The following is a 13497-nucleotide window of genomic DNA, read 5'->3' on the forward strand; positions in this document are numbered from 1 at the left end:
TTCGTGATCAGTGATTTGAAATACCGCGAGGCTCATTATTTTTAGTGCCTGACTTATTCAACGTCTTACCTGAACCTTGGGAGGCCTGCCGGAAAACCGGTGGCTTGTTGGACAAACATTGTCTTGCGTTTCGAATATGCCCTTCCCGTGGCCTCCACACATTGGACGCTAGAAGTAAGAGTAAGCGCCGAAGGCAGCATAAGTTAGATGCCTTTTAAGGAATTGAAGTTTGAATGTCGCACCCATACAGGTAACCAAGCTGGGACGGAAGCAGCTCTTGAGCCATTTTTTGCTGCTAACGTTCGTAGTGTATTCGTTCTATTTTATATCACTCTAATGCTTTTTAGACGTAACAGTAATATAACAACTATAAGCCCAACGGTGGGTGGTCTGACACTAATTTCGAGTACATCGGGCTTTAATGTTTCGAAACTTTCTGTTCTAATAAACGAGCACTACTTTGTCTGAATAATCTAGAAAGACAGGTTTGGCACATATGCCGTCAAATACGCAACCGGCAATGGAATTTCCAAACACACCGTTGACAGCGATGCTTAGAAGCATTGTTCCGGGAGAAAGGGCTTCAAGAGGTCCTGCAAAATTCTTTGAGCAGAAAGCTTGAAACAAATATGACCCTACCATGTGCACCTCAATATGATATGTTCTTCAGTCCTGGAGGAAGGTTTGTCAAGCAAGGGGGCAAGGTAGCACTTTGCATATGTGTTTGTTTAGAGCAATACAGTGCTTGCTAAACTTGTCGATGATATACCAAGTATTCGCTATTATCGAAGAGGCTTTGAACATGTAAGGCTGGCAGGAAGAGAAGCTCATGATCAAGAGCTAATGATGATGAGATGCTAATCATGTGTGGAAGCCGTCCTCATTCGTTATATCTTCAGCCGTTGTTGGCAGGCTGGAGTGTATTTGTCCAACACTCGATGAGGATTACAGTTTGGGCTTAGGGTTAGCAGAAATGGCCACATAGAAGAAAGACAATTTTATGCCCTACGTTGCTCTATTTAAAGGTGACAGCTTTCTTGCTCCTGTTCAGTGGAGCGCCCGGCGATTTAGGCGTGAGCAATCAGAACTAGTGGAAGATGGCGTCACTAGTGGACTGGAGGAATTGAAAATCAAATGAATTGAGCTGGAAAGGAAAATCATTGGAAAGGGATGGGAATCGATTCTGTAACACTTAGGTACCAAGTTAGACACAGTACAGATTGACCATGGAGGCACATTCATACACCGCGGATAAAGCGTTTTTATGTCTATGGCATGTCGTTTTCAGAAAATATAGTACCTTACGATTTTATGTAGTAGTATGCGCGAGAGGAAACTATTAAGGGTTGAGCGTTTTCTCCCAACCATAGAGAACTTTGCTAAATTGGAGATTTCAACCAACAAATTTATTAGTTGCTTGGAAGCAGGAATCATACCGCAGAATATAAAAGGTTTGGTTTGCTTTATTGGGTCTGACGTCTCTACGTAACTGAGGCTGTAAGAACCGCTGTAGTGGAGGGCTCCGAAAATTTTGACCACCTGGTGCTTTAACGTACAGTGATATCGCACACCACAGGGGCACTTAGCCTTTCACCACCATCGAAAAGCGGGCGCCGCGGGGTTCGATCTCGTACCCTTGCACACATCAGTCGAGGTCCCTAACCACAGCAACATCACGGCGGGAAGAATAAAAAAGAATGAGACATTTGAACCAACCAACAGCGCAGTGTGTTCCCTTTTTAATTCATAAATAAAGATCCAGGCCTTAATCCCTTGAGGCCTTTAAAATCTGTAGATCACTACGCCGGCACCCAGTTTATTTCCCAACCCGATAGGAAGAGTCAAGCCGAACGCTGCATGTCCCGGTCAAGCAGGAACTCTCCCAGGCCGGTGTCCATGCTCTGCAGCTGCGTGATGAGCCGCTGTAGCTGGTCTATGGAACGCACCTGTTCCTCCAGGAACTCCCGCTCCAGGAATTCCACGATCTGCGATGGAGGGTCAAACACCACCATCGCGAGTCGATGAGTGGGGATGGCGCGACCTGCTAAAGCAGCGTGATGCAAGAGCAATAGACTAGAATAATATAGGAATAATTCGAGGAATGTGTGCTACGGTTACATGATTGCCAAAGCACACCCATAACATTTCAATCCTTCTCAGTGGGGGCGACACTGGGGATCCAATATGGCGGCCGTGCTCTGCTTCATTAAAATGATCGTGCGAGTGTTGCTTCTGAAGAACTACTTCGGTTTGGGCTGCCTGGTTCTTGCCTAAGGCTGATTCGCAGGACGGCGCAGAAGGGACAGTGAAATGGAAGGTACACAAAAACAAGAGGGCGGCCGTCAATTATTAGCTCAGCACATGTGATGAAATGGTTCGAGCGAAAAAAAATGTGGCAGGCAACAACATCACGGCCAAACGTATTCGGATTACTCCTCCTCCTACCAGAGTTCCCGTCAAATCCACTTCCGGCCTCTGAATCCTTAGTTGCCTCCTAAACGAGACTTCTCCGCGAACAAACTTGTGACTTAGGCACTCGCGGCTTCTCCCCTTCCACAAACGCAGTCTCGAGAATAGTGTTGTAAGCCCTCCGCGACGAGATCGCCATCGTAATCAGTCGGAATACGCTCTCCCTATTCCTCAAATCATCCCGGTCCTGTGCTAGCCGCATCCACTTGACTCCCGCAAACTTCTCAAATCTCATTCTCTTACCTTATTTTCTGCGGCCATCTGTTACGCTTTCTTTCCTTTGCCATCCAGCTTGCTACCCTAAGAGACCATCGGTTACCCTCCCTTCGCCCTACACCTCCTGTCTATGCCCATTTCTTCTTGATTACTACAATGTCATGAACTCGAGTTTTTTTTTCTTTACCCCCTCTGCACGCTTCATGTCTCTTACAAATTGATAACCGGAGTAACAATGCCACAGCCCTGAAAAATTAAAGTCCACCTGCGAACAAATTAGTAGGATGATTGGCAGGATATCCGGAAAGCACGGTGGACTTCTTGAAAAAGAAACCGTTCGCCTGGTTCAGGCGTTCGTCGTTAGTCGTGCGGTGTACGTGGCGCCCTACCTCAAGCTGAGGAAGAGCGACTGTGGCACGCTCGACGCGATGATTCGGGCGGCGGTAAAAGGCTCTAGGACTCCCGGCCAGAGCGTCTACGGAGCGCCTGCTCCAACTTAGGATCCATAATACAATAGGGGAGCTGATTGAGGCCCACAGATTAAGCCAAATTACTAGGCTGTCGATGACCAGCACCGACAGGCAAGTCCTCCGAGACCTCAACCTAGGGCTTCTCCCCACCACAGAAAACAGAGTGGACATGCCGGAAGTGTGGACAAATACTTTGACGGTTAAGCTGCTGCCCAAAAACATGAATTGGGAGTATAATCAGGGGAGGCGTGAAGCCAGGGCAAAATTTATACAAAATAACTTTGGCAGTAAGACAGGCACATATTACGCGGATGCAGCGGGTCCCACCGAGCATGGCTTCTGCACCATTGCTTTTGTGCACGAAGGAAGGCAGGTGAACGGGCTCTCAGTAAAAACTAACAACGCGCTAAAGTTGGAGGAAGCGGCGATTGCGCTGGCCGCCACCCACTGCGACGCAACCTACGTAATGTCGGACTCGCAACAGGCCTGCCGAAATTACGTGCGGGGTAGGATAGCGCCACTCGCCCGCAGAATGGTATTGGCACATACGAAAATTTCAGGTTCGGCTACTAGTAAAAAACAGATTATAGGCGTGCCCGGTCACAGGGGGCTGGAGGGGAACGAGACCGCTCACGCGACTGCCCGAGCGTTCCTCCCCCGGGGTTCCGCTCAATCCTCAGGTTCTACCGTGGCGACCATACCAATCCCGCTCATAAATTATGCGGACATTACAAATTATTTACGCCTCTACAGGAGGGCACTGCCGGCACCCGCCAAAGGTCACGACAGATCTGAGGAGTGCCACCTTAGACGGCTTCAAACCGGATGGGCCCGACATTCACGGGTAGGTGCACATTCTGCGGGCAGTATGCTGACCTATACCACATGGTGTGGGCCTGCCAGCAAAATACAAAAATAAAAGCTATAAAACAGCCAACTAGGGAGGACTGGGCGGCGGCCCTGTCCAGCTCGGACTTTGAGGCCGAGCGTGCCCTGGTCCAGAGAGCTCGGGCAGCGGCGGCGACCAATGGCGTCCAGGAATGGGGTCTGCCACTCAGCTCCACAACCAAACGCACCTCCCTTCCCAAATAATATTGTTACTTAGCTGTATTCGCTGTTTGTGATGAGGATGAAGAAGCGCAACAGACTCCGAGAAGACGACGACGCTGAGTGTTGTGAAATCGGTGCCCTCATCAACGTTAGTTGTGCGGACAGCTTTGGGACTGTAAATCTTCCACGTAACATCTCTTGGTGGAGGTGCGGGGTAGAAGGGAGGCCCATATTCGCAACCTCTTGGCGAACAACAGCCTTAATAAGTGATATGGTAGCCAGGGTGTTGTCGGGTGTATGCGACAGCGAGGCCGCGGGAGTCATTGCCTCAAGCTCTTGGCGGACAATGCGTGTCAAAGTGCTGTCGTTCGCAGGCGGTCGAGGAGTCGGGATATCGATACAGGAGGAGCTAGCAGCCGTGTTCGGCAGCCGGTCGAAACGGTGATATATGCGCCTCTGTTTCGCCTGCTCGAAACGTCGGCACACCTGCAGCACAGAGTCCACGGTGGAGCAATCCCTGCACAACAAGAGGTTGAAGGCATCGTCGGCAATGCCTTTTACTATATGGCCGACTTTATCCTCCTCAGGCATGCCTTGGTCGACTTTGCGGCATAGAGACAGGACGTCTTGGATGTAAGTGAGATATGACTCCGTAGACGTTTGGGCCCGAGAGGCGAGCGCTTTTTTGGCGGCAATGTGGCGGCCAATAGGCTTTCAGAATAGGTCGTGCAGCTTTTGTTTGCAAATATCCCAAGATGTTAGCTCGTCTTCGTGGGTTTCAAACCACACCCGCGCGGTCCCAGCCAAGTAAAATATTACATTCGCGAGCATGAGTGTGGCATCCCACCTGTTGTGCTTGCTCACGCGCTCGTATAGGGCTAGCCAGTCGTCCACGTCGACGTCGTCGGTCCCGCAGAAGGTTTCGGGGTCACGGGGGTGGGCCATTACAACAGCAGGGGCGGCGGCTGTAGAGGTAGAGGCGTCGGTAGTCATCGTGGTGGTTCCGATGTGGCGGCCGCTGCGGAGATCCAGCTTGTGACAGGGGATCGAATAGATTAACCTCCACCAAGTAACAATATCATCGTAAATAAATGTTTTCTCCTCCTCCTCCTCCTTTAAGTCTCTTGACGGTATACAGCTATACCATTTTCCTCTCTATAGCTTTCTGTATTGTGCTCAACTTTAGAACCCATTTCGCTGGTCTTCATGTTTTTGACCCACAGGTGAGGACCGGTAAGATAAAACTTCTATACGACTTCCTAATTAGGGATACTAGAACGCTAATCATGATCTGTGAGTACATGCCAAAAGCGCTATATCCCGATTTTATTTTCCCGTATATGAGGCTAATACCTGTCCTAGGTATACACGCATTCCTCTACCATATCGTAGTGCCCCGTTTACCTATTATAAACTGCTATACCTTCCAGAGGATGCTGAACGTTATGTCACTCTTCTGCATATCAATTTTAGGCCCACCGTTCTGCCTTGTCTGTATAGATGATTATTCATTATTTGCAACTGGTAGACTGAGTTATTCAGTGAGGCATTCTCATAAGCGAATCACAGATTACTGAGTTATTCTCCGTTCAATCCTTATCTATAAATGGGCCCAATTTGCCACGTGATAGCAGTATTAAACCTACCAAGCGCAGATTCTGAGAAGAAAACACCTCCTTAAAGGGGTCATATGCCGTGGTTATCCAATATATTAGTTTTCTATCCTGGCAGATAATAATGTACCTTATTATTTTTATTTTCGAAACGTGAGCTCGCTAGACGCATTCTTTATTTAGAAATAAGTGACTGAAGTTGAGACCGCAAAGCTCCTCCCACTGACGGCGATCGCCATGTTGAAACGCTTGGTGACGTCACAGACCGACACTGGCCACTGCATCGTCTGTTGCTGTGCCAGCGCTGATACGCTAGTGATATGTCGGATGCCTTAAGCCAGTTTCAGCAATGCTGCTAAAATTTGTTTTTCTCTGAATCATAATAGACCCTGGAAAAAGGAATTTCAAGAATGAATGAGTCTTGAGAAATGCTTATCAATACGGTGGGTGTTTTTGGTCACAGCCGCATGGCAGATTTCACCGGTGTGGTGACTTGCTGTACGCTAGCTCCGCTGCTTGGACCGTCACAAAGAATACTAATTTTACTACGAAGAAGTGAGGTTTCATGATCGAAGGAAGTTTCATGTTCGAGTGGCCCATTTACTACAATACATCGATGATCAATTACAAAGTGACGTCCGCTGGGGGCTTCAATGCGAAACAGTCATATAGGCCTAACGATGATTAGGGAAAAGCAGACGTGGCCAGAGCACCGCCGTCCGCCGTGCTCGCAGGCGGCACAGTTTTGGTAAGCTTGCGGCATCCGGTGCTGCTGTAAGCCTCATGAGCTTATCGTCTACTTTGATCATGCGGCTGGGGCCAGACTTGGGCCTGACAACAGCAGCGGAAACCTTATACGTGACGGGGTATTGGGTGCCTTGATATAGTAGGCCACAGCCTGCTGCTGCGCTGCCGGGTGGTAGTCTAAGATTGTACTAAAGCACCGCCGGACGGCGCTCGCGAATTTTATATGTAGCCTCTAAGACGTGTTTCAGTGTACCGTGCGTACGTGGTTCGAGAGGGACAGCTAGTGCGCCTTTCGTATTCGCGCGCCGACATGCACCTGAATTCAGCCCATAGTCGGCGCTATTTCCTGTAATAAAAGCGCTAACGAAGATCGAAAAGCTCAGTTGGCATTAACCGCAGTTAGCGGTATGACTGCTGTTTAGTCCGCCGCATAGGCTTGCCGCGGCTTTGCGTAACCGCAGTTGATGCGCTGGTCGTGCCCAAAACATGTAGCAGAGGGCGCGGCGTCGGTATATTTCGGGACTGGCTACGCCGGTAGTCCGACCAGCAAGCTGTTCACGAAGAAACAAAAATACTAATGTAAAAAATATCTGCAGCTCCGCTGGAGCTGAATCTTTGGGGTTTAGTTGTTTGGAACATCAGGAATAAGATGCAATAAAAGAAGTTTATATTTCGAAAGTGGGGTCATAACCCTTACACTCGCTGCCTCAGGCGCCCGCAAGCACTACTCGGCAACCCAAGGAATACTACCTCCGGAGCCGCCTCCCGCTCCGAACACTACGTTACCTTTGCCGCTGGCAGAAATTATAGGCTCGCCTCGAGGCCAAATTCGTGGCTAAAATTGATACTAATCACGAAGACAAATTTGCTTAGTTCTGCCTATAAATTCAAAAGCATATCACCGGTTCCAACCAATCCAGCATCTTCAGCAACAACTTAACAGCTTCAGGCAACAAATTCAAACACGGATCGGGGGCTTTGAAGTTAGGAACTATCCTACGACAGCCCTCCCCCCGACCCGGGTTGACTCATACGATAATTTGTCACCCGCGGCTGCAACCACTCCAACGTTGACTTCGCCCACACTTCATCTAGGCCCGCCTCCACTAAGCTGTCATGTGGCAATGGAACTGCAGGCGTTCCGCCGTAAGTGACCCCTCCTCACCCCTGCATCCCCTCCCCTCCAGATTTCATTGTCATCTAGGAAATTCAAGGCCCAGCGAAATTACCTGATGATACACCATACTCCCCCCCTAGCGTATTCAACAGAAGATACCGGTCATCCAACACACTTTAGGGCCGTCCTACATAATAGGGCCGTCCTACGCAATGTGATTTCAGCCGGTTTCAGACAAGTATCTGCATGCAGAGCCAGCATACAGAGTCGCAGCGACTGACTTCAAACGAGTTGTTCGCATTTCAGCACATTTAGTGCAATCGCAGCGAACGAACCAGCCATTGCCTAATGGGATTCCAAGTCCAAGTGCACTTCACAGGAGACAACGCAGCATAAACCGTCGAAACTGCAGGCTCGATGCCAGCAATTATTTTGGGTTTTGGAGCCGCATATCCGCTTGGCCGCCAGCCGGGCCATTCCTGACCGAACGTAGCGCTATTCGTTGTTTTCATTTAAGGCCTCTTCGTCTCGAAAAGGTAGGGCTCCTCGAAGATCACGAACGTAAAGGCAGTAGAAGACTTCACTTTAAGTCATCTACCGAGATCGCGCACCACAAAACTTCTCGTGGTTGCTTACAAGAGCAAACACTTTAAAATATTTTCTTTCTCTGGCACAGAAGTGCGTTATACTTATTAAAGTCATGCAAATAAAATAAGTAAGTGTAACAAGCATGAAGATTATTTTCGGCAAATTATTGCTTGCGAATCGAAGACCACTTGCGCCTCACTGGCAGAAATGACACACTTTCCAAACATGTGAAATATTGCCTGCGATTGGCCTCGCAAGTGCGGTGCTGCGGTGCGATCGCGCCGTATTGAAGCGGAAGCTTCTCAAGCCAAAGTCGCCGTGCGTGGCAGAAGCCGCTACTGCGCATGCGTCGTGCCCATGGCAACAACCTCCGCCGTTCCACAGGTGTTCCGCCGCTGCGCTCGCTACAGAGAGGTGGTGAGGTTAGCGGCATCCCAGCAGATGCGCGCGCCGACGCGGTGATGAGGAGAAGGGTAATATCCGCACTGCGCATCCGCGCGCCTCGTATTGCCGTTCCCCGAAAACTGCAGCAGCGGAAGTTCCGGGTACGTCACTCAAAAATAAAACGCAACCTTACGTTTTGTTCCAGCATGAAGCGCAGTACGGAAACTGGAGTGCAATATTAATAAAATAGTTTTATGGACTAAAATTACTTACTGTAAAGAGCGTAATGCATCGGTGGCGTCCATCGCGCCATCATTTTGACGTTGAATAAGTTAACTTGAAAAATCGGCGCGGCGTAAATCCGTAAAAAGAGTTTAAAGCATGTTAAAAGGCGATTGTTGCTGAGAGCGTCTCTGAACGCAACCTAAAGGTAACATACACTCACTGAAGACAGGAATGGATTACGGTGAAGGTAATTGTACAGTGTAACCGTTGCCATACCGTCACATCCTGGCTGAGTTCGCGGCTGGTTTTGCTGCTTTTAGGAACAAAAACTTCGTATTATGCAACCTAAAAGGCAACGTGCCCCAGGAAATATGGTAGTAATTAATTTAAATGTAATTTTAAAAAAATAAAAAGCTGTACCTACAGGAATCGAACACATATCTTGCAATCAGGAACGGGGTGTGGTGTGGATCCATTGCGCCACAGAAGCTTTTTTTTTTTATTACCAATTTTTTAAGCACACAGCACACAGCCAGTTGCGTCCGTCGCGCCATATTTAGTACGTTTAATGAAAACGATAAGAGCGCATTTAAAGGCCGCATTTCCCGTCGCTTCTGTGGCGCAATCTGAATACACAGATTGCGCCACAGAAGCGACGGGAAATGCGGCCTTTAAATGCGCTCTTATTGTTTTCATTAAACGTACTAAATATGGCGCGACGGACGCATTTGGCATGATCAGAGGATTACTGCAAGCAATGTTATTCATGCAAACTATTTTATTGTGTATGCATTTTAGTTTATGCACTGCAATGTATACTAAATAAAACAGCTTTATTGACTTCCTTTTTTGTGTTTTATTTTTTAGTAACGTCACCCGGCCCTTCCGTTGCTGCAGTTTTCAGGGAATGGTAATACTCCCGCGCGCCACCGCGGAGAGCTGACGCAGTGTAGCGGGAAAGCGTCTGCCGGCATCGCAAGAACAGGGCATGAAAGTGTATTCTGCCTACAATGGAGTAATTTCCACCACTTGGGTGTCTTAAACGTGCACTGACATCGCACACCGCAGGGACGCCTCTCCATTTCGCCTACTTTGAAACGATGCAGCTACCGGCGGTTGGCTTCGCTGCCGCTTTCGCTTTACATATAGTTCAGCAGCTTTGGAATCCTTTTTAATTATCCTTGTTCGATTCGCACCATGCGGAACAGCTTTTTTAGTAACGTTGCTTATTGCCTCAGCCATAAAGGAATAAGTGAAAAGAACATTAAAAGGACATTAAATGAAAGAAAAAAGGTTGGCTGTTCTAATAAAGTTCAAGAGAGACCGATGGTAAAGCCCTTACGTCCAAGCAATGTACGAAGATGGGTTGTTTGGCGAAAGGCCCATTGCCATCAGATGCCGAATTCTCGTCTGCTTCAGTGCCGGGCAAACCCACAGCAAGTGGCCAATATCTGCATCAATATTTTTTTATTTGCAGACAGCACATCCTAGACGTTGATATAAATATCGGTACTGAGGTCATGTTCGGGTTACAGCAGAAGTGAGGACAACCCCGACCCGGATCCGCCGTGGCGCAGCCTCCTCTGCGCGGGTACCGCTGGGGAAGGTTACCGTACACGATGAGACAAGAGCTAGCACGTGTGCGGCGCCGGGGCTGCTTCTTTTTTGTGAGAAGCAGTGTGGCATCATCCATAGCGAGGAAGCTTGTCATTGATGAGGTTTGAGTCGTCTGGCTGGTTGCAGAACTTGCAGAGCTTTGCGAACTGAGTAGGTCACGTGGGACCCTCTCAATTCAAACGGTTTGCGATTGCAAGCCGCGAGACGAGGTATATTCTGGCAGATTTCTGGGCTGCTACTGACACGTCGGAGCAGACGCGTTGCGTGAGGGAGTCGGGGAGTCGGTGCGGATGCCAATTTTGGCTGAAGGTAGTAAGGTTGTGACGGATAGAAAGCGAAGCGCGTCTTGGATGGCAACCAGCTTAGCACAGAAAAAAGAAGGAGGTTCTGTAAATTGATATCTAGATGTCCTATTCAGCGCCGGCTTACAAGGACAATGAATTGCAGTTGTCGTTTCACATCCGTCAATGCCGGCATCTACATATATAATTATCGAGCCTTGGAGACGCTTTGTATCTTGTTCTGCGATCCTTTCACGAAGGAATGATGCCGCATAAGATGTGGTTGGTCGATGAAGGTCAGTAGGTTTGTTTCCACTCAGCTGAACAAAATTCCGGGCAGGAATAACTGGCGATGGTGGTGACAATATATGGTATGCAATGTAGAACAGGTCCGGAGTGCTCGCGGTGAGTGCAAAACGGTCGCCTTAAGGCTACGAGCATTACGGCGTTGCTGTACCAGTTCATCTAATGTGTTGAGCTGAGGGCTCGATTGTAGTGCCACGACTGGTGTGATACGGTAGAGACAAGTGATGGTTCTCATAGCCTCTCTATTCACTGCTTCCAGACGATCACACTAAGCTCTTGTCAAGTGCTGAAACTGCTTTATAAATGAGGCGTGGCTGCAGAACCGTAGTCACCAAATGACGCGCGACGTGGGAGCGAGCGCCACCGGATTTAAGAGCAATACGTCTGATTAAGCCTAAGGTCTGCATCGTCTGCTTTTTAGCCTGACAAAGCCAGGCGGTTCCCGTTCCCGACTGATGAATCGACAATTCTAGAATTTTAAAGGTCGGACTTTCGTGAAGTGGGATTCCAGATAATTGGAGACGGATCGGCGTCGCAGCGAGTTTACAGCGACTCCAGTGGTTGGCAACCGACATGAACATAGTTTTGCTCGTGGAAGGCTCTAGGCCGACAGATTTAACATAACTGGAAGTAATATCTTAGGCTTACTGTAAGGCCACCGCTTGTGCCAACAGGTCATCATGTTCACTCCACACCGTAATATTGTAGCCGAAGAATGGGAAGTGCGAGCGTTCCGTGAAAGAAGATGCTGATGCGGGCGATCTTTTCACTAGTGTTCTGCGTAGCCCCGCCGTCTAACTGATTCCTACTGCCGCCCTGCTGACCTGCGGTCGCTGTCATCGTCCCGTCCTTTGGCTTGGACGTGACATTTGGTGGAGTCGCCGGGTACGAATCCCATGCAGCGTAGCGCTACTCGTAATTTGAGCCCAGTCTTAAGTCCAGGCCTCCGAATTTTCTTAGAGTCTGCTACAGCACCTGAAAGCCGCGCCAGTCGACGTCAACAAGGCCAAGCTCCGGAATTCGAACTCTTGCCCGAGGGGAAGACTGCCAGGACTAACGCCACCATGGCCTTCCAGCCGCAGCAAACCGACAGTGCGGCTTCTGCCCGGATCATCTACGTGCCGGTGACCCCAAGGACTGTCACCCCGTTTCGTGGCGATGGCCTGGATGACGTTGAAGCTTGGGTTCAACATTACGAGCGGGTTGCGCGCCACAACGGATGGACCGCCGATCAGTGCCGTAAAAATATCTACTTCTCTCTGGAGGCAACGGCACGGTACTGGTTCGAGAACCACGAGGCCTCGTTGACCTCTAGCTCTGCAAGAGCGAATTGGTGCGCAAGTTTGCGAACCAGCACCGACGACAGCATGCCGATGATCTCCTCCAAGCTCGAATTCAGGGCCCTGCCGAAAGTGTGAGAAGCTTTGTAGAGGACGTGCTGTGCCTAAGTGCTCGCGCGGACCCACAGGCTACGGAGGAAAAAAAAGTGTGCGCCTTGACGCGGGGCGTCCGAAACGAGATCTTCAGCGGACTTATGCGCGATCCGCCTATTACAGTAGCCAGTTTTGTGGACGAAGCGACTAATATTGAGCGCGCATTGGCCACTCGAACAAACCACTACCAGCGACTGGGAACCTACCCCAGCATCTCGAGCTTTGCCTCGTCTGGACCTAGTGGCGCTGGCCTCACCGACATCCACGAAATCATTCGCGAAGTCATGCGCGAAGAGCTCAGGAAGTTTTTCCCGGCTCCTGAGCAGCCTTCCCCAGCATCCATCGCTACGACCGTTCGTGAAGACGTGCGACAGGCGCTCACACCGGAAGCCCTCTCTACTGGTCCAATGGTTGCGGCTGCAGAACAACAGCCGACTAAAAGTTATGCTGCCGTTCTCCGTCGACCTCCGCCCGTACCTCCCCAGTACCAACGGTTTACGGATTCTAGGCCTCAACGCCGTGAATTCCTGGCGCAGCATGATACATACTGGGAGCCGCAGAGAAGACGAAAAGCCGACATCTGGAGAACTACGGACAGTCGACCGTTGTGTTTCCACTGTGGTGAGCCTGACCACATGTACTGCCTCTGCCCATACCGAGATCTCGGCCTGCGAGGATTCAGCCGGAGCGACCGGCTACCTCGTTACGGTGAACAACCCCGAGACATCCAGGAGTATCTTTGACGCACTTCATAGCCGATGCGAACCGGTGACCGTGAATGTCTACCACGCTCTTCATCGTCGATGCACACTGATGGCCGTGTATCCCGCTCGCACCCGCCACGCCGCCCTCCCACGCCTCCTCACGAGTCTCGCCGTGAGAGCTTGTCTCCTCTTCCTCGTCGGGAAAACTGAGTACGGCGACGCCTGGAGGTGGCGTTGCCAAATTTGGCCGAAAGAAAGAGCCTCCACGTATTTTAAC

At 49.8% G+C, this 13497-nt stretch overlaps 1 protein-coding gene across 1 annotated transcript in view; it reads right to left on the reverse strand.

The window, feature by feature from the left end:
- Positions 1–1820: 1820 nt before the first annotated feature.
- Positions 1821–13497, reverse strand: part of LOC146172214 (soma ferritin-like) — a 33858-nt gene continuing 22181 nt past the window's right edge. Inside the window, exon 5 of the mRNA XM_084586015.1 lies at positions 1821–1985. Within this exon, the coding sequence (XP_084442141.1) occupies positions 1842–1985 (144 nt within the window). The 3' untranslated portion in view covers positions 1821–1841. The remainder of the gene's footprint in view (positions 1986–13497) is intronic.

The sequence above is a fragment of the Amblyomma maculatum genome, unplaced genomic scaffold (genome assembly GCF_055883805.1).
Source record: "Amblyomma maculatum isolate TAMU_Amacu unplaced genomic scaffold, ASM5588380v1 scaffold_13, whole genome shotgun sequence".
NCBI lineage: Eukaryota > Metazoa > Arthropoda > Arachnida > Ixodida > Ixodidae > Amblyomma > Amblyomma maculatum.